General features: G+C 38.0%; 1 protein-coding gene across 1 annotated transcript; it reads left to right on the forward strand.

Moving 5' to 3' along the window:
* Positions 1-269: 269 nt before the first annotated feature.
* On the forward strand, positions 270-22,982 carry COG2 (component of oligomeric golgi complex 2). Its single transcript, XM_014951222.1, has 18 exons — positions 270-442; positions 1,155-1,316; positions 2,107-2,172; positions 3,101-3,181; positions 3,797-3,900; positions 4,825-4,933; positions 6,076-6,255; positions 8,870-8,994; positions 10,232-10,358; positions 12,147-12,286; positions 15,450-15,511; positions 15,945-16,096; positions 16,234-16,434; positions 17,276-17,348; positions 18,248-18,390; positions 18,656-18,795; positions 20,740-20,920; positions 22,534-22,982. The coding sequence occupies exons 1-18, from the start codon at positions 371-373 to the stop codon at positions 22,633-22,635; spliced, it is 2,220 nt and encodes a 739-aa protein (XP_014806708.1). The 5' UTR covers positions 270-370; the 3' UTR covers positions 22,636-22,982.
* The last annotated feature ends 1,693 nt before the right edge of the window (positions 22,983-24,675 follow it).

A 24,675-nucleotide genomic window follows, 5' to 3' on the forward strand; every position in this document is an offset into this window, starting at 1 on the left:
ACCAGGTGCCCACTTCCACAGCACAGCCCAGCTCGCCTGACTCCACAGGGTGCCAACAACCAGAGAACTTCCACCAGAGAGGCTGGGCAGACCAGCTTTAAAGCCCCACACACCCTCGCTGCCGCCCCGCCATTTTGAGATCCCTGCCGCGCCTTCCCGCCCCAGCTCCCCGCCGCTCGTTGGGGCCAGCAGGGCTGCCTGGAGCCCTCCAGGGGGCGCTGTCGCGGCGACGGTCGGTGGCGGCGCCGCTCTTGCCGCAGGCCCAGCCCCGCCCCGTCGGTGCCGTGCTGGCGGAGGAGGCGTTGCTGTGGCAGCGGCGGGTCCTGCCGCCGACTCGGGCCTGTCGGGCCTGGCCGGACGGGGGCCCGTCATGGAGGGGAAGAAGATGAACCTGCCGCGGGGCCCCGAGAACCTCTGCTTTGACAAGGACGAGTTCATGAAGGTGGGTGAGGGCAGGCGGGCTGCGGAAGGGCGCTGTGGGCCCGGGGTGCCCCGGCGGGCCTCCTGACGAGGAGAGGGGTGGCGGGTTCCCTGGGGGAGGTGAGAGGGGCCCGGAGCCTTGGTCGGGATCCGTTTGCAAAGCCAGGCGGCTCTCACCTCTGCTTCCAGGCAGGGGTTATGTCTCCGTCTGGGGACACTGAGCGGCGGAGCAGCGGGGGGTGCCCCGGGAGGGAGCCGGCAGGTTTGGGGCCGGGTGCTCCAAGCGTCTGTATCCCGGGCCGGAGCCGGGCGCTGCAGCTCCTCCCCGCCTGGGGCAGACCCCGGCCATGCCTCCCCCAGCTTGCTCTCTGCCTGCCTTGAAGCCAAGTTGCAGATAGCCTGCTAACCAGTGTTTGGGCACCATTGCTTTGGGAGCTTAAAGAAATTCTTTATAATGTATTTCGACTTTTTTTTTGGAGTTTTTTGTTTGGTTGTTTGGGTTTTTTAAGTGTATGCAGGCAATATACAACCTTGTATTTTGGAGAGGTAGTCTTCCAGTACTCTGACCCACAGCATGGTGTGCTTTTGACATTAAAGCCAAGACCATAGACTTTTTGCCCCCGAAATGCTTAAGTTTGGTCAGCTCACTGGCATATGGAATACTTTATTTTGGGTGTGTTCCTGGTTTGAACTTTTTTACTTACCTCTTTCACTCTTTCCTGTTTCATTTTCAGCCGGATTTTGATGTTGATCACTTTGTATCAGACTGCAGGAAACGTGTGCAGTTGGAAGAGCTCAGAGAGGATCTGGAGCTCTATTACAAACTCCTTAAAACTGCCATGGTAGAACTCATAAATAAGGACTACGCAGATTTTGTTAATCTCTCAACAAATCTAGTAAGTTTTATGAAGTTGTACTATGTAGTTCAGACCTAATGCATTTCAGTGTGATTTTAATTTTTCATATGAAAAGTATGCTGCTTGTATTTTGATATTATTAGATTTAAGACATCTTAAACTATGAGCCCTTGCACTGAGAGAAACTGAAAGACCATTATTGTAGAATGCACCTACTATGCAGGATTGCTGTTGGCCCATGATAAATGTTTTAGATATATGCTTTTTGTCTTGAATAAAATCAGATCATTAGGAAGTTAGACTCAAGGCAAACTTAAAAAAAATTGCTAGTAGTTGTAAAATTGAAGGAAATAAAGCACTAAAATTGAATAGCAAAGATACAAATAAAGCCATTCTGAGGGATTCTTTTAGAAATCTTTAAATTTGCTCTACAGTCAGTATATCTTAAGAAAACCCACCCCACTTGGCTGAGAATTTTAATAATTTCCATATAAAAATGTTTTATTCACTGTGTATCCTGCTCTTTTACTCCAGTTCATCCAGGTTCCAATTATACAGGTTCAAAGAGTGAGATTTAATATTTTAACTGGAAGAAAAACTTCCATAGGCCGAAGTTGTCTTTCATTTTTGGCTTTGTGTGACAAGTAGTCTGATGTCTTTATCTCTGTATTTGAGCTAACTTATTTTTGCATCGCACTTACAACTGGAGACTATAAAAGGAGATATTTCTCAGTTCTCTTTTAGTATCTGTAAAATGATAGGCTTTGTCAGTGATTTACGTATGAACTTATCAAAAAAGTCATAAATGTTTTTATGATAATTTCTTTAGGTTGGCATGGACAAGGCCCTTAATCAGCTTTCAGTACCCCTGGGACAGTTAAGGGAAGAAGTTATGGTATGCTCAAAACAATCATTATACACAGCTTGGTAAAACTGAGCTCATGTTCATGTGATGTATAAAATGTCTTATTTATGTTAACTATTTTAATAAATCTCTCTGAAAATTGACTTCTTAAAGCAGTAGGAGAGGTGTGTTTTCAAGCAGTTGTAGTAGAAATAAATTTACATTTTCTATAGTGCCTTTTAAGAAAGAGATAAAGGATTTCTTAACTGTGGTAAATGAATGGACTCTTGCAAGACAAGAATATAATCTTGGAAGTGTAAGGTAAAGTACTGAACTCTTTTAATATCTGAGTAACTTAAAGATAGTAGTAAATAAATCAGATGCAACAGAGTCCTGCTAAGGATTTTTTTTTTTTCTCAGTCCTGTGATTTTATCATAAAAGATCACCCTTTTGAAGGTTCATCTTATTCTGGCTCTTCCACAATCACTTGCTATTAGTGAAGGGCAGTTTTTGTTCATCTTGGCAGCTGTTTCAAAGGGTTGTTTCCTGCATAAATGTGCCTTTAAAATATCTTAGCCTTGATGCATAAAACAGAAAATAGGACCACAGTGTAGAAAAGTAGTATTATGTGAAAAATGCTACTTTATAATTTATAACTTCAGTTTCAAGACATAAACAATAAAACTAATATGATTTTATTTCTGGGTGAAAGGTGTTTTGTTCTCTGTAAGGTACTTGCTTCTAGTTGAAATAATCATACTTGTAGTGCCAGTACTTTAGGAGCAGGTTGTACTTTCGGTGATTTAGTCTTATTTCTGTTTTTCTTTTTTCACTTAGAAGGTAGTTGATGTACTGTAGCTCTTATTTGTCCTTTATTCTTATTAATCTATCTCCTGTTTTATGTTTAGATTTTTGAGTTAATGTTTTTTAAACCTTAAGTGGGAAGCCAGCTTTTCATACTGACTTTTTCTCTCACAGAGTCTTAAGTCATGTGTCAGTGAAGGAATTCAAGCAGTAGATGACCGAATGACTAAACAGGAAGATATTAGAAGAAAAAAGGTACAACAGACAAATTATTAGATTCTTACTAGGGCAACTTTTGGTTTTGTCATTAACCTGAAGAAAATGAAATTTTAAGTGTTTCAGGCTATCTAGATGCACACTGTGCAGGATTTTGCACTTATTAAAATAATGATTGAAGTTTTGGTTGACAGACTTCATTTTTACAGTGTCTAGTTGATCATAAATCTTTATTTTACTGTATTTGCCAAAACCGTTTGGTTTGGTTGGCTTTTTTAGTTACAGTTACTCATTTTTCTGCTTGTAGTCGTATATAAACTTGCTTATTATGAATGTAATTGAAATACAGTAGTTTAATTTCTGTATGAGGGGGAGGAACTAACATCCTTGTGTTTAACTTGGTAAAAAGATAAGGATAAGAACAGCTGTTCTACATCTGTGACAAACAAAAGTTGTGGGGTTTTATGGACTTAAGTGAGCAATACTTCAACTGAGACATGACTCAAGTATTAAGATGGAAGAAGAGAACTTAACAGTAGGAGATTAAAAAAAAAAAAAGGAAAGGAAAGAAAAAAACATCCAAAATATCTTCGGATGTTAGGTAATGTACATTGGGTTTGGGATCAGACATGAAAAATCTTTCTTTAATTACAGATGTGTGTCTTGAGGCTTATTCATGTTATTCAGTCTGTTGAGAAAATTGAGAAGATTCTACATTCCCAAGGCACTAAAGAGTTGTCCTCGTTAGAGGGAAACAGGTAAATGATATTAAACATTTGAGTTTGTTTGTAATTTAGGGGACTAACTTAATTTCATGATATTGGTGTAGATGAATTAATAAACATTAGGATATATCTTTAGAAATTTAACAAGTGACTGTTATCTGAATATGCTTTTAGGTTTAGTCTTCTCCAAACTGGTCATTCACAGAATATGTAACTTAGCCTCCTAAGTTTTGAATTACTTGTAGTGCTTTCAGTAACAGTGTGCTCTTTGAAGCTTGCATGCAGTAATATTTTTTTCTTGGAAGTCACAATCCTGTCGTGTCTGAAATACTCTCTACAGTACAGTTTATTTAAATATAATTTGGAAGTAAAATGTAAAATAGCTCTTCTTGTTTTCTCTGCATATGTATAACTGAAAGGGCTGCTGCATGAACAGTCTGAGGCAGGCAAGCCACACATGTAATATTTCTGGGAGAAGGAAAGTTTGTCACCAATTCCAGTCAGACTTGCAAGGTTTATGGAAAGTGTCTTCTCCCAGTGCCTTTGCTGAGGGACGGAAGATGTCTTTCAGCCAGTTTTGGAACTGAAAGCTGGGGAAATAAGAAACAAACCTGGTTGGTGAAGAGCGCTTCCTGCAGTATGAAGGCAGGAAGGCTGCCTTTTCATGTGACAATAAGCAGCGCTACCATACAGAAAACAGTTTTGCTGAGGCAGCTTCTTACGTTCCTCTCAGCTTCTACTTCACCCACATCATACCTTAGTAACTTCAAAACAACTCTAATCATGTGGTCTGTTCCAGATTACTATTGCAGATTGCAATAATTGTAGTAATAATTCCAAATATTTAGATTAAATCACAAAAATTGGGAAGAGTGTTGTCTATCTGCTGCAGATGAAAGTGAGTTTATTTGAAAGGACCTAACTCTGTGTTCTCATTTTGTATGATCTTTCTTCTAGCCCACTTTTAACTGGGCAGGTTTTAGAGAGAATTGCCACAGAATTTAATCAACTACAGTTTCATGCAGTGCAAAGCAAAGGAATGCCCCTTTTGGACAAAGTGAGACCAGTAAGTATTGCATGATAGCCAGTTTAACACTTGTAGGATCAAGCAAAACCAACATAATTGGAAGACAAATGCCTGTTTCCACAGTTTTATTGAATTAATTTAGGGGGGGAAATGAGTTTCAAAAGGTCATTTTTATCAGTTGACTAGAAATATTGCTTCTTCTGATGGTTTGTGTTTGTTTGCTAATTTCTTTAGGATAAATTACTTAGAATAAGAGTAGGAAGTGCGACAGACATTTTTGTCAGCCTAATGTATCTTGCAGTTTGTCTGCTTGCTGATATTGAAGTCTAGTTCTTGAGATTTGTGTTGGTTTTGCTCTCTGCAGTGTAGAGATGAGAATATAAATGGAATGTGCCTACAAAGTGGCTGGCTGGAATATATTCAACTTTGTCTTTTGGTGTAATTTTTTACCTAACTGTGGCTGTTCAGGCTGGTAGGCTTATCTCCCTAATACCCTGTTTGTAATAGCTGCCTACTGTGAAAAATGACTTTTTTTCTTCTGTATTATTCATTGGACTGAGGAAACAAATGAAGACTGGTGCTTAAAGGTAGCTAATCGCAGGACATGAGGAAAAATGGTTAGGAATTGGGAGAATATATGTTGACTGAAGCAGCCCTCTGGCAGAAGCCAGAAGGAATCTAGTGGCATGGCTTCCCCCTTCCTACTCCAAAGTGTCACTCGATGTTTTTGGTTTGTGGTAATTTGACAAGTAGTGCTGGGAGCCCATTATCGTTTTATTTTTTGAGAGTCGGGGGCTAAACGCCACCGTTGTTGTCCAGGGTGACTTATTATGAAGCTTTCATGTATTACCACACATAGTGGTTCAGTTAAACAAGGAACAATTGTTAACCTATTTTTTCAGGATAAAGGGGACCTTAGATAAGTTACCACATAACCTACAACATATAGAGGAAAATAATTGCTTTTTAACCTTATTATAATAAATACTGTGTTAAATAGCATCAGTAATCCATTGCACTTTTGTTCGTGTTCTTTTAATGCTGACAGTTATCAAAACTTGTGTACCTTTCAAATGATAAGGGAAAGCTGAATTAAGTATTTCTGGAAAAATTCTCTTCAGCCACAGTGGCAAGACTTTGATTTTGGTTTTTTATTACTGTATTTTGTTTTTTTTTCATAGCGTATAGCTGGAATAACAGCTATGTTGCAGCAGTCTCTGGAAGGGCTGCTCTTGGAAGGCCTTCAGACTTCAAATGTTGACATAATACGTCACTGTCTTCGCACTTACGCAACAATTGACAAAACGCGAGATGCAGAGGCATTAGTTGGTCAAGTGCTTGTAAAACCTTATATAGATGAGGTAAGATAAAAATCAAGAATCCTAAGAAAATGGGTTGATAGTCGAATGTGCTTATTTTTCCTGTTAACCTCCGGCTTTCTTTAGCAGCTTCAAAATGCCTTTGCATAGAGAGCAGAAGAACTTATCCCCAATACAACGTCAATTTATTTGTTGTAGATGTAGGAATTCTCTATCTGCCTGTCACCAATTTCAGGTTATATCTAGTGGGAATTCTTTCTTTCTGGAATTGGATCAGATCTGGGGTTTACATTTCTTCGTGGCTGGCTCAGTAGCAGGCAGATGCAACACAAATAGTTCTTGGTGCAATCTCCTTTTGTTCCCATTGTACAAGGAAGCGGTTTCTGCAGTTCCCATCTGTACCAGGACTTTAGCAGCAGCAGGAACAAGGATTTGTTTGGGAAGCACTTGCTGTTGTCTGGTGGGAAAATGTGTCAGATGGATAGCTTCTCAATTCATAAGAAACTGATTTTAGTAGGCCAGCAGCTTACAGTAACAAGTTGGACCAATCACAAAGTGCTGATTGGATTTTCTGAAATCAGGGGACTTTCTGCTAATTCTCTTGACTGTGCAACTTTTGCTGCTACCTGTAAAATGATTCCTTACCTTTTTGTGGCACTGTTTGTTCTAACCACTTCCTCTGGCTTGACAGTTGGTGACTAGTCTACACTACTTTTTTTTTCTTTTTGTTGTGGTTGCTGATAATGTAATTCCTCAAAAGAGCCCCCAGACAGTAACCTGCCAAAATAGTGTAGCAGTCAGAAAGTCAGTCAGTTGTGCTTTATTTTTCCTGTATGTAGGCACCTCTGCAGGAAGTTTCCCTGATTTTCGCTAGATTGTCAGAGTATTTCATAAATGCATTAAATTCCCTGTCCTTAAGGAAGAAGTTAAACTGGGCCAGTGCCAGCCAGGGCTATAAAGTTGTTGTTCTAAAACTAGTGTTATGAGTCTTTCAGCAGTATTGGTTTTCCTGCTCCTGCTGCTGTGGGGAGGAGAAAATATGAAGTGGAAGAGTTGCCTTGGCAATTGCGGATATACACTTGCTTGAATTTATGCATGTAATAGAAGGCAGCATAGAGCTTCCCTTCATTGGTGCCTCTGTAATACATAGCAATTTTCAGTGGCTTTGAGTTCCAAATTATGCTATTGATGATCTTTCCTTTTACTGTGAAGATGGTCTTTTACTGCCATTACTCTTTAAATTGACATACTTAATAACATTGTCTTTGCTCAGTAAACCATGAGAGGCTTGTGATGATGTGAGGTACCCTTTTCTGCTTTCAGGATATTTAAAACACTTTGTTCTCTACTGCTATTTTACAAAAAAAAAAAAATAATGAGACTGCTTACAGTATAGAGCTAACACTTCTATTAAGACTTATAAAAGCAATGTGAACATTGTTTCTAAAAGTATCAAATATGTTTCTGTAGGCAATAGTACGGTTGCTTTTTCTTACACTAATGTGTCTTTCTGAACACAAATGCAGAAGTGACCTTAAGGTATTTGCTTCGTTTTTCTATTTAGTGGCCATTTGCTATGGAATTCCCAACCAAGGCAAGCGAAGAGTTAGTCCGTGTAACTTTTGCTAAAGGACTTGTTCTTCTAAATCAATGCAGGGGAAAGATATTACCTCTTTTTCACTCAGTAATGTCTTCAGCAACCAAGAGATGGAATGGTTACCTTTCCCTTCCTTGTGAAAGTATAGTATGTCTGGTAACATCTGAGCTCTGTGTCATTGTCAGTGGGTGTGAGAAACTGACGGAAAGACAAACAGTGGGATGTTTGCTGTTGTTGGAAATGAAACATTTTAAATTATTCTGGATTTATTTGTATGCACACAGATTTACAAAGCCAAGCCAACTACTGGATGGGAGAGGGAGTAGGATGGTAGGGGCCTCTCCCCTTAAGGATAGACTTCCTTTGGGTGCTTGTTAACGCTCTCAGTTTTCTCACTATCTGTTCTTTCCCCACTTCTGCACTGTTCTGCTTGTTTATGTAGCAAGAGGCAAAAGTGTTCAGACAGCTGGAAGGATACCAAGAAATATAAGCTATTTTTCTTTTCCTGTATTGTCCAACTATTATCTGCCCTCTTTTTGTGGCGGAGATTATCCCTTTTTATTGGATATAAGGTACTGTCCTGACAAAGTGCTTTGCTAGCTGTGTTAAGGGCTTAGCGTTGTCACAGAAAATTCTTGGCTATTGGCTTACCTGCATTTGGGATTGGACTGACAAGGTCTAAATTTAGAAGAATTTTTTTACTTTATTCTGAGATTTGATTAGCTTTTGCCAGTCACACGTTTAACTTCACAGACTGCTTCAGGGGACAGTGATGTGTGCAGTGGGTGGGAGGCCAAACGTGGTGGCGAACATCTAAAAGCAAAGAGCTCGTGCCCATTCTTGTGGCCAATCTTGCCAGTTAGCGTGCTGCATTAAAGGAAGTAATAATTCAACCTGGCAAGTTATACTTGGAGACTATAGTATAAAATAGTAATGTAGTGACTATCCCAGTATTTGGGTTTATAGTTTTAGGAGTTCTGAGTGAATAGACTGTGAGTCTTGCATTACAGTATTTCATATTCACTTTCCTGACATTTAACATTGAACTCTTCCTGGCAGGTGATTGTGGAGCAGTATGTACAGTCTCATCCTAATGGTCTTCAGGCTATGTACAATAAACTGTTGGAGTTTGTTCCTCATCATTGCCGTCTCTTGCGTGAAGTAACAGGAGGAGCTATTTCAAGGTAGATATCTTGGAGGTTTCTTTCAGTTGCACTAAAGTTACAGCAAATATCATATACTTTTGAAGTGTTTCTCATAATTAGCTTCCATGCTTAAACAACTTATCTGGCCTTTCCTGAAGATTCATAGTCAAGTTTGATTTCTCCCTCATATCTGTGCTTTTTCGAAACAAAACTATGAACAAACTTACTTGCTGCTATGGCCTAGACCTTCAGAGAAGGGAAGGAAAATACTTTAGTCCATGAAACATGATTGTACACTTCATCCAAGAAGGAGGGCATAATAAAGCTATCTTAAAATAGAAGTTCAAAAGTTGGGTTGTTAGTGTACATCAGAAAAGTGGGGATGATCCCTAGAGGTTTGACTGATTTATTGCATGTACTGGAACTACAGGTTTAATTGATTTGTGTAGTGCTTCCACTGTCTTTTGAAAAAGTGCTTAATTCCTTATGCAATTAAATAGCCTGTTTTGAAGTTTAAATAATTCAGGTCTACTGAATTGTATCCATTTATTCATCTGTTTGCAGGCTGGTTAATGTAGTAGACTGCTGTAATTAGCAAAACTATGGCTGTAGCCCCTAGGGACTGCAGAATTACTTTTCTAATTAGTCATCCGTTGCTGAGCTTTTTATGGATCCTAAGTTTTACTAACGTTTCAATTCTTTTAATCCGTCAGCAAGTTTTAATCTTTTTTCTTAATAATGGAATGTTTCTACTTTGTACTGTGGTGTATTAAACCGGAATTAAATGCTTGTATCTCTTCTGTTCTCAATTTATAAATTTTCATAATCAAGGTAGCTTTTAATCTTTTGCTTCGAAGCACAGTATCATGTATAAATACAGCTTCAAACAATTATGAAGAAGTTTTGCTTCTTTCCATTGCATTAGTCTTATTCCTCCTACTTGGTAGGTCTTTGAAGTTTGGAGTTGTTAAAACTTGAAATATACAAGTAAGAATAGGAGTTCTCAGCTGAAATGTACTTATTTTCCAGAACACACTTGTAAAGTATGTAACTAATAAAATTCTAAAACACTTTGAAAGTTACAAAAAATACCTTGTGTTTGATGAGACTATGGGATCAAATATGAAATCTGGAAAGAAGAATTAATTAATACCTATGTAAAAGTCCCTGAATTGTGTTTTGTCTAATGCAGTGCATGTCTTTTTAGTTACCCCTACCTCCAAATAGAAGTCTTGTGGTGAAATATAACCATGGAATAATTGCAATTTTATTTCAGTGAAAAAGCAGATATTGTTCCTGGATATGACTTCTTAGTGAATTCAGTGTGGCCAGAAATAGTACATGGTTTAGAAGAGAAATTGCCATCACTATTTAACCCTGGAAACCCAGATGTGTTTCATGAGGTAATTAATTTTAATTTTTTCTATTTGTACTCCCAAGTCCTTCTTGGAGGGGCTGCTCTCAATCCCTTCATCCCCCAGCGTGTATGGGTACTGGGGGTTGCCGTGACCCATGTGCCTTGTTGAACCTCATGAGGTTCACGTGGGCCCACTTCTCAAGCACGTCCAGGTCCCTCTGGATGGAATCCCATTCCTCAGGAACTCGCTGAGTGTATGCTCAATCTCACTGTCTGTGTTATTGATGAAGGTAGTAAACAGTACTGGTCCTAATACTGGTCCCCCCTGAGGGACACCACTTGTCACCGATCTCCATCTGGACATTGAGTTGTTGACGCTCTGGATGCAACCATCCCACCAATTCCTCACCCACCAAACAGTCTACTCGTCAAATCCATAACTCTCCAATTTAGAGACAAGGATGTAGTGGGGGACCATGTCAAAGGCCTTACAGGAATCCAGATAGATGACATTCTTAGCTTTTCCCTTGTCTGCTGATGTTGTCACTCCATCATAGAAGGCCACAAGGTTAGTCAGGCAGGACTTGCCCTTGGTGAAGCCATGCTGGCTCTCTCAAATCACTTCCCAATGCATTTTCTGTGGATGCAGGAGATTTTCTGAGAGCAGAACCTGGAAGTAGCAACTCAGGAGCTTCTCCTGAAGATGGCTTACAGTTTGGAAGAGGCAAAATCGCATCACTCATGTAGTGCCCTGGAGTGTGGTGAAAGCCTTGTTGCTACAGTCCTGCTGCCTTTCTTACTGCAAGGGAGCCAGAAGCACTGAGAGATTCAGTCAGGCTTATTTCATTAATTCTGCAGTGGCTTAATGAGCATATGTGATAGGTTTTATGGCTGATTTCTATCTATTTTTATAGAAGAAATTCGCACATAAGCCAAAGTGTTTATCATTGCAGAGAGGTAGATTTCAACTGCAGCTGTATGTTGATTTTAAATTGATTTACATAACCTTTTTATTCTCTTAGCAAGGTCTGTTTTGTGTGAAATAACATTTTTATGCACTCTTTTCCTTCTGTTTTTTGCTTAAGTGTTCAGATTTCAGCTTTGTGTGTGATTTCATTTATTATGTCATTATTTTCTGGGTGTTAATAAGTTACTGCTGAAAGTAAGCCCACAGTGCGTTTGAGGATTAATGTAATTTCTCTTTGCTTGCAATTGACTTAATCCATTTGTAAACATCTTACTAGAATTATACACTGGATAGATGTAGTTTACCTGAAATTGTTTGAAGTTCTTCTGCAAATATTTGGTATTTACAAAGCATGTTTTTAGAGAAGTGGTTCTAGAAATCCCTATAATACAGGTCCTATGTAACAGCAAAAAAAATCATGCTTCTATTCTCATGTGTGTTTGGTTATGTGTACTTCTGGGTTTTGTTCCTGACTATTTATATTTGTTGTATCCCTTTATCTCCTGTGATTGACACTGTTCTTAGTACTGTGCAGCACTGTTGTTCCACCCTAGTGATTCATCTCAGAAATGCTGATGCATGTCTGATGAATTCTTCTTGTTCAGGGTACTTAAAAAATTTTATACTTTTTGAAGTCTCCTGCTGTAGCTTTTCTTCTCATAGGATAACACCTGTTAGTTAATTGCTTTTGGTTTCACTGCAATCCAGAATTTTAGCCTTGTATGATTAGGTCATGGGGCAGCATCAGCCCATTCTGAACCTTGAGCTTAACTGTAGTGTGATACAAGAGTTCTGCTGAATGGGTGGTGGCCTTCCCTGTTTGCTGCAACCCTGTGTGTGATCAGAGCACTAATTCTCTTTCTGCAGAAGTACACTACTAGTATGGATTTTGTGCGGAAATTTGAACGACAGTGTGGCTCCCAGGCCAGCGTGAAGCGGTTAAGATCTCATCCCTCTTACCACAGCTTTAACAACAAATGGAATTTGCCTGTGTATTTCCAAATACGGTTAGTATGCATTGTTTGTTCACTCTTACAAAAGTAGCGTTCAGTCACAGCAAGATGATCTGGCTTAAGGTCAGACCCCCTCATTGTTTGAAGTTTCACTTGTTAATACGTCATAGTAGAAGTCAAACTAAGAATTTAGTTACTAAGTCAACTGTTTTATGTGTCTTTCAACAATTTAGGAAAATCACAGCCAGCAGCTCTTCAATGTGTAGTGTGTTGTTATGCTGAATTTGATATGCGACTCATTAGACTTTCAGGAGAAGATCTAGATAAGTCTTGAAATCGTGTTTTAAATTCTTTTTCTCCAGTGTCCCTGGAACTAAACTGTATGTTGAAGGATGCTACTTGTGCAAATCCAGAGGAATACTTACTATGAGGGAGGAAATCTTTCTTCTTAGAAATATAAAGGACATGACAACTTGTAGCTTTTCCAGATCTAGCTGTGTTTCTGACATCCTTTTTGTCTCACAGGATGTACTCTGTAAAGTGCTGAGTCTCACGGCATTGCCTTCCCAAAGATTGCCCTACTATTCCTTTTTCCCGAGGAGCTAAGTAATAAGTTTTACCCTTCCAACAGGTCTGATGTACCTGATGTTACAGATCTTGCAGCTAGAAGAGAGCCAAGAGACCCAGGAAAGCCCCATTTTAATTCTAGTAATGCTAGGATTTTAGTGAAAGGAACAAAATAGAATTTAAAATCATATTTTTAGAAAGCGTGGTCTACGCATCTGATTTTAGGGGTGAACAGCAAGCTGCCGGGCAAGAGAGAGGACCGTTGATGAAGCCTGCTATGACCCAAGTGTGCTGTGTGTGATCCCTCTTGGTACAAAACGTTCTGAGAGTGAAAAACAACAACAAAAAAAACCCAAAACAAACCTAAAAACCCCAAAAAACCAAACCAAGCCAAAAAACCCCCAACCAACAGGGGTGAGAAATTGATGTTTATTTTTAACCTAGATCACTTTAATTGCATGATTCTATAACTGGCAATAACAGTACAACCATAGCCACATTTGTACAGTTTTCTTAATTCAGGATAAATCTATATTGCTGCTGACAGATTCCATCCAGGAATCTTAGGAGTGCTGAAGCTAATATAAGTGTCAGGAGCGTGGGGCTGGGAGAAATGTCTTTGGGTTTTTGCTTGCACAAGTATTCCTGCAGCTGTGTAGTGAAGCAATATGAGGATCTGTTACCCTTAGCAAAAAAAGGTCAACTCTCAACTCCAATCAATTTCTCCAAACCACTTAAGTGTACAAATATTCATGCTGGCCCAAGGGAGAGGGCAGGAGTGCTCACTACAGTAGCAGTGCTGAGTGCACTGACTGAAAGTGTCCATGGAACTATAGCCATTATAAAGCTTTTAATAGATGTGTATTGTTAATAGGTCTGTGAGTCTGCCCCTTTTGTTTGAAAGTGACCGCTTTGATCAAACTTTGACACTCTTGCTCATCAAATTGAAATGGACTTTCAGCATATTCTTTCTGTTCCAAAGTGTTCTTTCCCATTAAGTATTTTCAGCTCTGATTAAAAAAACTTTCAAAAAAAAAATCATTTTCCTTTAATCCAAGATTACTGTAAATCTAAAGAGTGCACTGTTTTGATAAATGATTGGACAACAGCAGCTGGTTCATCTTTCACCATATTATGCCCATATAATGGAATAATCTGATAGCTTTTGGAAGCACCTATCAATTCTTTAGTGCACAACGGTGAAAATAATACATTGTATTCATGATATATAGCAGGATGCTTTTTTTCTGATGTATGTTAATATCGTTAAGTCGTATGGGGTTTTAATTGAAGTATTACCTCACACTGCGGCATTTATAGTTCAGATTGCTGGGGTTTTTTTCTTTTTTCAATTACAGAAATTGCCCAGAACAATCAGCCCTCACTAAAGCATTCTTTTGAGGAACAGATGGACATACAGGCATTTGTTCTGTAGCAGCGCTGGCACAAGCCACCCCAGTAACCCTTTGCTTTGCCATTCGAGCTGTAATAAACCCCACGTTGGGGAAGTTTCTTTTCCTATGTAAGAAACGTTCAGCAAAAATTATGTCATTGTTAAAAATCTGATTCAGTTCTCTAATCCTTTGTAACATAAGACTTAAAAGACGTTGCTCCATTGGTGGAAGTAGTACATAGATAGGACTAAGGGTTTGAAGCCACTTCACAAATATTTCTACAATATGCTTAGTTGCTAAGCATGCATCTAGTCCATTAGGAGTTTGAACAAGAAAAGCAAGGTGGGTCTCTGTTCTGATCTGGAAATGACAGTTAAGAGGCTTTAAGAGGAACCCTACAAGTTTGTAATGATGAGTTTGATAGAAAGACTTAGAGAGTTACTGTGATGCACGTAAAAGCAAGAAAGGGGAAACCAATGGCAAGAAAACTTTCTTTAGGGGAGCTTAAAGTGATAGCTTTGTTTCAGCATTTAGAGGGAAAACCTGGTTAAAGAAGAATTTTCTGCAGTTCTTGCTTGATAATTTTTAGATGAGGGAAATGCTATGTTATTTATCCAATATGCTTTAAATGTGGAAAAGTACCAGAGGTTTTAGCATTAACTTTGCTGTTATACCTAAAAAATTGGGGGTGGGTGGGTGCGATTTTTTTGTACTTTTTTGAAGGGTGAATTTTTAAAAAAGGGAGTCGAGGCATCCCATGAGGAACTATTGATTTTTATCAGGTACAGAATTGTTTGCAGAACCTTATGCCACTGTTCATTGACAAACATGTAGAAAGCTGAAGCCTCCCATGTCCCATGACGTATCTGAAGGTCAGCTAAAGCAAGTATGAGACAACGTGTGCACTTTTAGTTTAAAAACAGTAACAAAACAAAATACTTCACTCCTCGAAAGAGCTGAGGAGTTGATACTCCATGAGCTATCATTTTGATAATGTTTGCAACTCTGACTTTAATAGTTTCCCAAAGTATAAGCTTCATATCTGCCTGTAAAATACCAAAGGTTTTCTTTCAAGTGTTTGAATGCTGGTCTGGTTTATATCCCAATTTATGTTTGGCAGAACTAACCCCACATTTAAAATCTGTGTATGTGCATTGGTAGCACTTTGAACTAATAGTAAATAAACATTGAAAAACTGTTTAGACATCATTTTAAGCTATTATTGAATTGTAACGTTCAAAAATTTTGTCTCTTAGATTCCGAGAAATAGCAGGGGCCTTAGAAGAAGCACTTTCAGATACACTAGAGGAGGCACCAGGTAAACTTTTATTGCAAAATGTAATTTCTCTGTTGTGAAGGAATCAATGGTAAATAAATAACCTATTGAGTATTTAGTCACATGCATCCTGCGGGTTCACATGAGCTTTCTGTTTTCTGGTGGACTGATTAAGCAATAGCATGCAGTTTCATAGAGAAAGCAGTATGAGAGTACTGTTCAGTGATCACTTTACTTACTAAAAACACCCCTTTTGGCAGCAGCCATTAACATTTTTGTGGAAATATCCCCTTGGTGCAAGAAGGAACTAAATTGGCATTTGGCATCCTCTAGGTAACAGCCAAAAGATTATGCTGTGATATTTGGGCTTTTTTTTTTTTTTTTTTTTTTAAATCCCAGGTTAATTAAATTACACTGATGTTATATCTTCTAAAAATGTGCTTCAACTTGACCTTTGTTGTCTGATTGTTTCTAGCTGGCAGCTCATACTGTCTTTTGGCTACTCACATGGTCTGGATGAGTCTTCTGAAGTGCTGGTCAGATCAAATGTTTTTACCCTTATTAGCACACCGTTTGTGGAAACTTAGTCTCCAAATTTTGGCACGCTACTCTGTGTTCATTGGTGAGGTAAGATACCATCATTAAAAGACCTCTTTTAATGTGTGTGACCTCTTTTTAAGCAACTTGTTTCCATTATATACTGTTTGTCCAACTTTCACTGCCTTTGCTATTGCTAAGGTTTGCATCTCAATTTGATGTTTCAGGTTTCTGTGAGGCCCATTTCCTGTGAGAATACGAAGGAAAGCAAAAAATCTGTGCCACCTGGTAAAAAGGAATCTTCTGTAAGCCTCAACTCTGGTGAGGACCAAGGGAATGGGTCTTCTCCAGAAAGTCAGCCATTGCCTTCTATATCTAGTACTCAGTTGGTATATGTTGCTGCAGATCTGGACAAACTCCAGGATCAGGTTTGTGCTTGTAACTTTATTTACAAAAGAGTCTTCCTAAATCTGTGTGCCAATATTGTTTGGCATCTTGTTGAAGACATTAAATGATTAAATTGTTTAAAATAATGGACCGTAAAGCTGTTTTGGGGTTTTTTTTTTCAATCTTAAATGCTAAGACTGGAGTAGTCTGATATAGAAAATATCAGCTGAAATAAATGGTCTAATTTGTGCTTATTTGGAATGTCAGATTACAGAGAAACCACTTCTGGTATTTAAAATCAGTGGCTACTGAACTTAACCCCTAAAATAATATGTTTCTGCTCATTTTTGGTGCAAAGTATCACTGTCCCAGAGTCTTACCTTTGCTAGTAAAATGTGTTCTGCAGCTTGGAGTGTGGTGCAATATTCCGATTTAATATTATGTTCTCTTTTACATTTCCTGGTTTTAGTTTTTGAGGTTGAAAAAAAGGGTTTATCATCATGATTATATTTTATTAATAATCTAGAGTCTTGAAAAGAGATCTATGGTATTAATTTTCTTTCAGTGAGGATTACTTTTGTGTATTTTTGATCAATAAGGCTGAAATTTCTGTAATTTGTGAAATTGTAAGTTGCATCTGGGCTAATAATATTTTGTTAATGCTAAATTATTTCCTCTGAAGACAATAGTAAGGGAGGGGATTTATTTCATAGGCCTTAATTCCTGTGAATACTGTATTCTTCTAGTACTGGTTTCCCATAAATGCAGCAAAAAAGTAGAGAAGATTGAAGGTGTCTTTTGGTGCACTGGAAACATATGGAATTAGTAATTAAAATATGTTTATAACATGACTTTATTTCTTCTGGGGTTTTTTTTTGTTAGATTCCTGACATCTTAGAAATGATTAAACCAAAACTTGAAATGATTGGCTTCAAGAATGTATCTTGCATTGCAGGTAAAGCTGAGAGGCTGAATTCAGTCCCTCTCCCCTTTCTTCCAAATCCCCTTCCACCAACCAACCAAAATCAACTTTTATGCACAGTTTCATTATTTACAGTGAAAAAAATTGAAAATATGAATGTTTTTATTACTTAATGAAGCTGCTTTATATTTAGATTGCTAAATAGAAACTATCTTGAACAGACATACTGAGTCTGGAAAATGTTTGATTAAAACTGAGTCTTAAGTGCTTTGGGTTCTTTTTCTGTTCTTTTTTCTTGGATTTTTTTTTTTAAGTAACTTGTCCAGTAATTAGGATGCTTTTCCAGTCAGTGGGGGACCTTAGTCTAGAAGATCCATATCATATCTTTAAACACCTACTTGTAAAGGAAATGGGGGAAGAAGCAAAGAGAGGCTTTCCATTATCCAGTTGAAACTAAAATATTTTTCTTAAAAGATTTTTCTGTTTGGCCTGGTGAATCAGGAGGAGAGATAGGAGCTTGTGGAAATCACCCACTCAGTAGGTGTTCTGTTGTCAATCACAACTTTTGAGTTGAGCATGTTCCAGGTACCATGAGAAAGAATTTCACAACTGCAGTTTCCTCGGTAGATCAGAGCCTTTTGATTCAAGCCCCTTCCTTCATTGGTAATACTGAAAAATAAAATGAATAATGTTATTCTACCCCTTTTTTCTTTGCTTCCCTCCATCTGTTTCTCTGGCTGAGGAATGGTTGATGTTACTGGACATGTTTTCTAAATGGCTGGTGTGTATTTTTAGTAAGCATCCTGTATTTGATACCAGCATCTGTCTAGGGTGGGTAGTGAGCGAGATTGGGATGATGGGGGGTTCACATAATTTATGCTGTGATTGGGCAGGGTAGCTCAGTTTAAACTTTAGCATTTCTACTTCAATAGGAGCCTTGGAAGACTCAAAGACTTCTTTATCAGCCTGCGTGCCTACCTTGAATAACAGGATTATCCAGGATCTCAGTGAGTCCTCCTTCGCTTACCTGAAGAGCGCACTGGAAGTTCCAAGATTGTATAGGAGAACCAATAAGGTCAGTGCTGGTTGCAGTTGAAAAAATAAACCTCTGAAAGGCCTATGCTAAGAATGTTAACCAGGCAAAACATTTATCTGATCAACAGTCAAGAGCCCTTGAGATAATGTAGTGATTTATGTTTACTTCATTGAAAAGTAAAAAAAAAATTTATATTTTCAAAATTTTTAAGTAGGGTAACAAGGTTATATAATTTCGTGTTGATGCTTTCATTAAGTAAATTACAGGTTCTTTTTCCCCACCTTGTTTCTCTGTCATCTACCAGGAGGTGCCAACTAAAGCTTCCCCTTATGTCGACAGTGCGCTTAAGCCCTTCTACCGACTGCAGAACGAATACAAAGATATATTGAAGCAGCCCATGGTTCATCAGTGGTTGGAAGGTGCCCTCTCTGAAAGCACACAGAAGTAAGAGAACCATACAGAACATTCTTTGCATTAATTAAAAATTCCAGTGTCCATTGAACGGACACGGGGAAAAAAACCAGAACACTATGATTACCACAACTGTAAAGAAAACCAAGAACATATCCCTCTTTGGGCAGGGTATATTTCTTCAGACTTACTCTGATGTTGTGTATTCATCAGATGAAAAGCAGGGCAGGGAATCCAGAGACCTGACTTCTGCTCAGATCTGTCCAAACCATGTCATTGTGGACAGGGCATTTGAAAAAATTGTTTAGCTCTAGTAATGCAACAGTGAACTAAACACTTGCATTTTGCTTCAGTAAATCTGGTGACACCACACAAAATAAGAAGCTGTTCTGTAGTTCCTTGAATCCATCCAGAGCCCTTTTTCCCCAAAAAGCAGTTTCTCACTTTCCATGTCAGTGTTACCAAAACTGACTTAAGTGCTAGGTTAAACACAGGGTTGAGTTTGGCAGGTTTATTTGTTAATTCCTCAAATCTTTCTGTTGAATTCTACTTTCATGAACTGTTGTTACTGTTTTTATCAGTTTGTTTTAAAATGTCTTATCCTCACTGAACAAGAGAAGAAACAAAGAAACTGAATTTCTTAAATGGAGTAATCTTGTAGTTTCTTCCTTGAGAATGCAGAGGCAAGTAATTAATTTAATTTCCTGCTGGGACAATATCTTCTTGCATCCAAATGAGAAAAACAGAAAAGAGCATAAACTCTCTGGTTAAAAATCTCTGAGGACCAAACTTGCTTAATGGCAGATGAACTTCTAAGTACAGCAGAAGTGGGAAGTCTTAACAAGTGGGTGGGACTGGGAAATACCAAGGTATGAAAAGAGTGCACAGTTGACTTTCATTGGTGTACTTTTATTTTTTGTAGAATGTTTTTTCTTGAAACAGTTTCCATGGCACTAGCAAGCACTTTTTTCTTTAGCCATTCCTATCTAAGTATCTCTTATGAAAGCTTGCCTGCTTTTTGTTGCCTCCCTGTTTAGAAGTAAGCATTGGGAAGATTCTTTCAACCTTCTTGATTCATACAGTATTAGTTTGATCAGTGTTGCAGAGAGGGCCTTTGAAAATTACAAATTTTAGTAAATTATAGAACATAGCTCAATCTGGTCACTTACGGATCCTCTAATTTCCCATTGTTGCTATATTTTCTTCTCTTAGCTGTTCTTAACAACTCACGGTCCTGGGCATCTGCTAGTTAATTGATATGATATTATGCCCTTCCCCTTTAGGCATGGGATTTCAGTCCGTAAGGCTTTTTGAAGTTTTCTTGTTTAGTTGATTTGTTACCTTGTTTGATTCTATGTTCTCTTTAATGTAAATCCCAGTATGTAGGAAGTGATGTTTTATTCCATCTGTGCCATTTCTAACTTGGCATTAGCGTTCTTGTGACGTTTCCTGCCAACTTCCTGAGAGTCCTGTTTAGGTCAGTTCCTTCATTTTAGAAATAGGCATTTCACTGGTGTGCACTTGCAGGCTCTCATATACATGTACATTCCTAGAACTTGTCTAAAATGATATAATTTTGGTCTGTCAGGCTGTTTTTCTCATCCTTTTTATAAAAGGAGTTCTCCTTAGTGCTCTGTTGGTTGTAAATAGAGGCTAATTCCGATTGTTTGAAACTGAGCTACTGCATTCCTTGGTCTTAATTACTGAGTTTAAACATCTTGAACAAGTCCGAAATGTTGTGATGAGGAGACTTCAACACTGAATGTCAGTCTTCAGATTGACTTCTGGAAATTATGATGGAAATACTGATTAATTGGAAATGATGGAAATATAAGTAGCTTCCTTTCAAGGAAAATCACTCCTCCAGCATTGTGCAGTGTTTTTCTCAGGACCAGTGATGTACTAATGTATATGAAGTAACCTTTCCTATAAAAATGTATTTTTTTTTTTTTTTCTCATTAATATTCCTTAATTTAGGTATTATGAAACTGTGTCTGATGTGCTAAGTTCTGTTAAGAAAATGGAGGAGAGCCTAAAAAGATTGAAGCAAGCCAGAAGAAATGTAACTTCAAACCCTGTTGGTACAAATGGGGGCATGAGTGATGATAACAAAATCCGACTGCAGCTGGCCCTAGATGTTGAGTATTTTGGAGAACAAGTAAGTTATGAGAAACAAGTTTGTTTACTATTATTCCTGGTTTTGGAAGGGAGTGAGATAAAGGAGGAAAGGGAAAATTGACTTTTTTTTTTTTTTGTCTTGAAAACTTTGTTGATGAGATTCTGTTTTTTGGGGTTTTTTTCACACCTGCATAATGGAGGTGACTTGAGACCTTGGTCACTGCAGATACCACTCGAGCAACGCGTGCTTTTCTGTCCTTTCTAATACAAATGCAAAACTTGTATTTCTTACTATTCAAAATTCAAGTATTGCTTAGTGCTTAAGAAGTACAAGGAGGAAACACTGTGCGGACAGATTAGAGGACAGGGACCTTCCTTAGCTCTGATGGAGACATCTTTATCTTTTGTTTTTCTTCTCTCTGGATATTTCCAGCCTTGACTTACTGCATATTCAAGGGTCTGTTCCCAAAAGCTTTTAAGATGTTAGCCTTATTTGTTCTGCTGTGTAACTGTCAGTTCCTTTCAGTGCCAAATATGAAACTTAAAATAACAAAACAAATAAAAGAAGAAAATATTGCAGGAAATGTGTGCAGTAGCTACATCAAATCGTATAAGCATACTGTTTTGTACTAATTTATTTCTGAAAATTATATATAGAAATAAAAAATCTTCCAAGTGCAAGTCCATATCATTAGTTTCTGAGCAGTTTTCATCAGTCTTGTTTATGAGCAATTATAACAGGTAGATAAAGTCTGTCTCTGTGAGTTGATGCTTTTCTCATATCTGAGACTTACCACAAAGGAAGAAGATTTGGGTGGAAGTATGGAAATCTTCCTAATAAAAACTATTATTTGGCAGTTTTGAGCTGGGGTTGGGCTTTTGTTCTTTTATTCCTATTGTGTGCAGTAACATCACTGCAATATGAATTTAAGCTGAACTGGGATAGATTATTCATAATCATTTAGGAGCTGTTTTGGCACATGTGAGCATTACAAAGAGTTCCAGCAACAAACACCTTTTCAGAATCATTTCATTATGGTTTTATTTAGATCCAGATTTTTCTTTTTCAGTGCACTCTTAGTTTTCTCATGGCTATATTTTTTTAATTGTCAGAGCAATAGATTTTGTGGGTAAGAAATGACTCGTAGCAACCTCCTATTTGTAGAGTTGTTTTCATCCCCCAGGAAGTTTGAGACTGGAACCATAGGCTCTTGCAGCCTATTGAAATGCTTTCATCATCATTCTCTTGGCTGTTCTTGGATGTATTCATGTTTATCTTTAAAGTTTTGCCCAGAAACCTCATTTGGGGTTTGAAAAAATTTCAATTGAAATCAATGCATTAAAAATAAACTTACAGCCAAGTTTCTCTTTCTGACTGTTTCTTTGGAAAAAATCCAGCTGGCTTTAGTTACGAGTTGCCTAGAAGATGGTTAAATATTTTCCTGCAAGACACTACATTAATTGGAAAGACTTAACTGAGCAAAGTTGGATACAAATATTTTTTTTTTTGCAGTGTGCACTATATGCAGTTGTGGTTTTGTGCTGCACATCGATGCAGGACAAAGCATATGCATTGCTAAATGTTGTAAGGAGAATAATTAATGAGCTTTTGATGTTTTAAAGAAAAATAATGTTTCTTCTGTGTCTTTTTAGATACGAAAGATGGGACTGGAAACAAGCAGCATAAAAAGCTTTTCAGCCCTGACAGAGCTGGTTCTAAATGCGAAGGATCAGGCTACAGCAGAGCAATCCTAGATATTTTTGAAAGCATGATTGAAGTGATTGAAGATAAACGATGTCCCTAAAAGAGAGAGAATTTAACTCTTCTTTATTTTACCAAATGCGTAGCAATGAAGTGCTTCCTAATGTATCTCGAGCAAGAAATCAGTGGGTTTTCTGTCAAGATAGGCTTGTCTCACCAAAAGACTGAGAATTTACTGTAGTTTTCCATTATATGGAAAGCAATCAGAACTTCTAAAATTTCTACTATAGAATAAAAGTGGAAGAAAATGTTTTTTTTTATTTTTGTTGTACATTTTAAAATGTAGAAGAATGAACTTATATAATGAAAATAATATGTAATAAATTGTCTTCCTAACTTCTGATGTCCCGTATGTTTTTGAATCAAATTTATTCATTGGTGGCTGTCAAAAACTTTCCAAAGGGACTTTATTCCAGCTCTTTTGGAATAAAGAAAGTGCTCACAGGAATACAAATCTGTGATTTCTTGTTACTGCTTTGCACTTCCCTACTTTCCCTCATCGTGGATTTAGTTTGTGTTTGGGTTTTGCATGGTTTCATTTTATTGATTTGTTGTTTTTTTTCATGGACCTAGTTGGTGAGAAGTGCTGCATAAAAAAAGCTCTTGAAGTACTTTAAATTTTAAAAATAGTATCTAACTTAGTGGCTATTACATTCAGGCTACCTGTTTACCTTCAAACTAAAACTTAATTCACTAAGCTAAAATTTATTCAAAGTTGGCATATTTCTTATTTGTATTATATTGTTTATTAGAATTCTGGGGAATATTGTGCCTGATTACGTGTAGAATTGTTGTAATTTCAAACTTAATTACTTCAGTACAAGGTGAATCTTTATATAGCAGGAAATTTGAAAGTGTTACTAGGATTTTAAATGGTAGAAGGATTAACAAAGAGCGCTCTTGAAGCGAGAGTGATTTGCCTATTGACACTTCTATGTGTGAGGAACAGGTAACAGTCTGGGGACAGCAGGTGGTGAATTTGAGGCTTTTAAATGAGAGAGTGCCCTGTGTGAGTGAAGGAAGGTTTCGTTTGTGGGTTTTTTTGGTTGTTGGTGTGTTGTTTTTTTTTTACCCTGTGAAAACTTAACACTGGAATTCTAGGTCATGTTTATTAATTAAAAATATCTATTACTTCTTAAAGTGGGTCTTAATGGGGGAGCCAAAGAGGATGCAGATCTCCCAAGTACTCAGAGACAGGGAGTTCATAGCACATGGCTGTTTTGTAGCATTGAAGTTGTAGTGAGCAAACCTTTCACAGCATTAAGGTTTTTATTCCTCTCTATTGGAGAATTGACCATACATCAGTTGAGAAGACACAACTGTGTGATCACTGGGCTTTTGAAGCAATTAGCATAGGTGATTATTGTGACTCTTCTAAAATTAATTTTATGAAGGGGGCAGAGGGGAAAGTACTATGGCTTAAAACTATGTTTCTGTTTCTCAGATTCAATCTGAGTATCGAAGAGCAGTACTTGGCTCTCCTAATTTGCTTAACATCTCTCTGTTCATGGCAACATGCACGAATGAGAGTGCATCCAAACTTATTGCTGAAGAAAAACGGCGAAGTGAACGAGCTTGCTGGATGTCAGATGTGACAGGGAGATCCTCAGCCAGCGAAGGGTTTAGGGAGACACTGCTGAATGAACGTAGCTCTTGCTGCTTGTGAACAAGAAGTCTGTTGTCTGTGTTACATTTTTCCAGGCTTCTAGTTGAACCTGGAAAGCGTGGTCTCCCTGCACCTCTTCATTTGCTGTAAGAGTCAGGGGTACAGATGTCTTGCTGCCGTTAGCTCCTGTTCTTTTCAACATTGTTTTCTTATTATAGAATGAATGTGTAAATTGTAATCCGAGACTGGGATTGTGGTATTGTAAATGCATTGCACAACTTCTTATTTTGGAAGGTGTGTACCTCTATAAATTTAAATTTCTATAATAGCTGTTACAAAAGCAGCAGATTCTGCAATCACAAAATCACAGAATCTTCTTGGTTGGAAGGGACCTTAAAGATCATCTTGTCCAACCATCAGCATAGCT

The sequence above is a fragment of the Calidris pugnax genome, unplaced genomic scaffold, assembly GCF_001431845.1.
Source record: "Calidris pugnax isolate Ruff unplaced genomic scaffold, ASM143184v1 scaffold24, whole genome shotgun sequence".
In the NCBI taxonomy this organism is placed as follows: domain Eukaryota; kingdom Metazoa; phylum Chordata; class Aves; order Charadriiformes; family Scolopacidae; genus Calidris; species Calidris pugnax.

What these genes read in the sequence shown, in the direction of transcription:
- COG2 (XM_014951222.1), top strand. Translation starts at nt 371, where the DNA reads ATGGAGGGGAAGAAGATGAACCTGCCGCGGGGCCCCGAGAACCTCTGC. An exon ending in TAAAACCTTATATAGATGAG is followed by an intron (nt 6,256 to 8,869) that starts GTAAGATAAAAA and finishes TCTTCCTGGCAG; the next exon opens with GTGATTGTGGAGCAGTATGT. An exon ending in ACAGGAGGAGCTATTTCAAG is followed by an intron (nt 8,995 to 10,231) that starts GTAGATATCTTG and finishes ATTTTATTTCAG; the next exon opens with TGAAAAAGCAGATATTGTTC.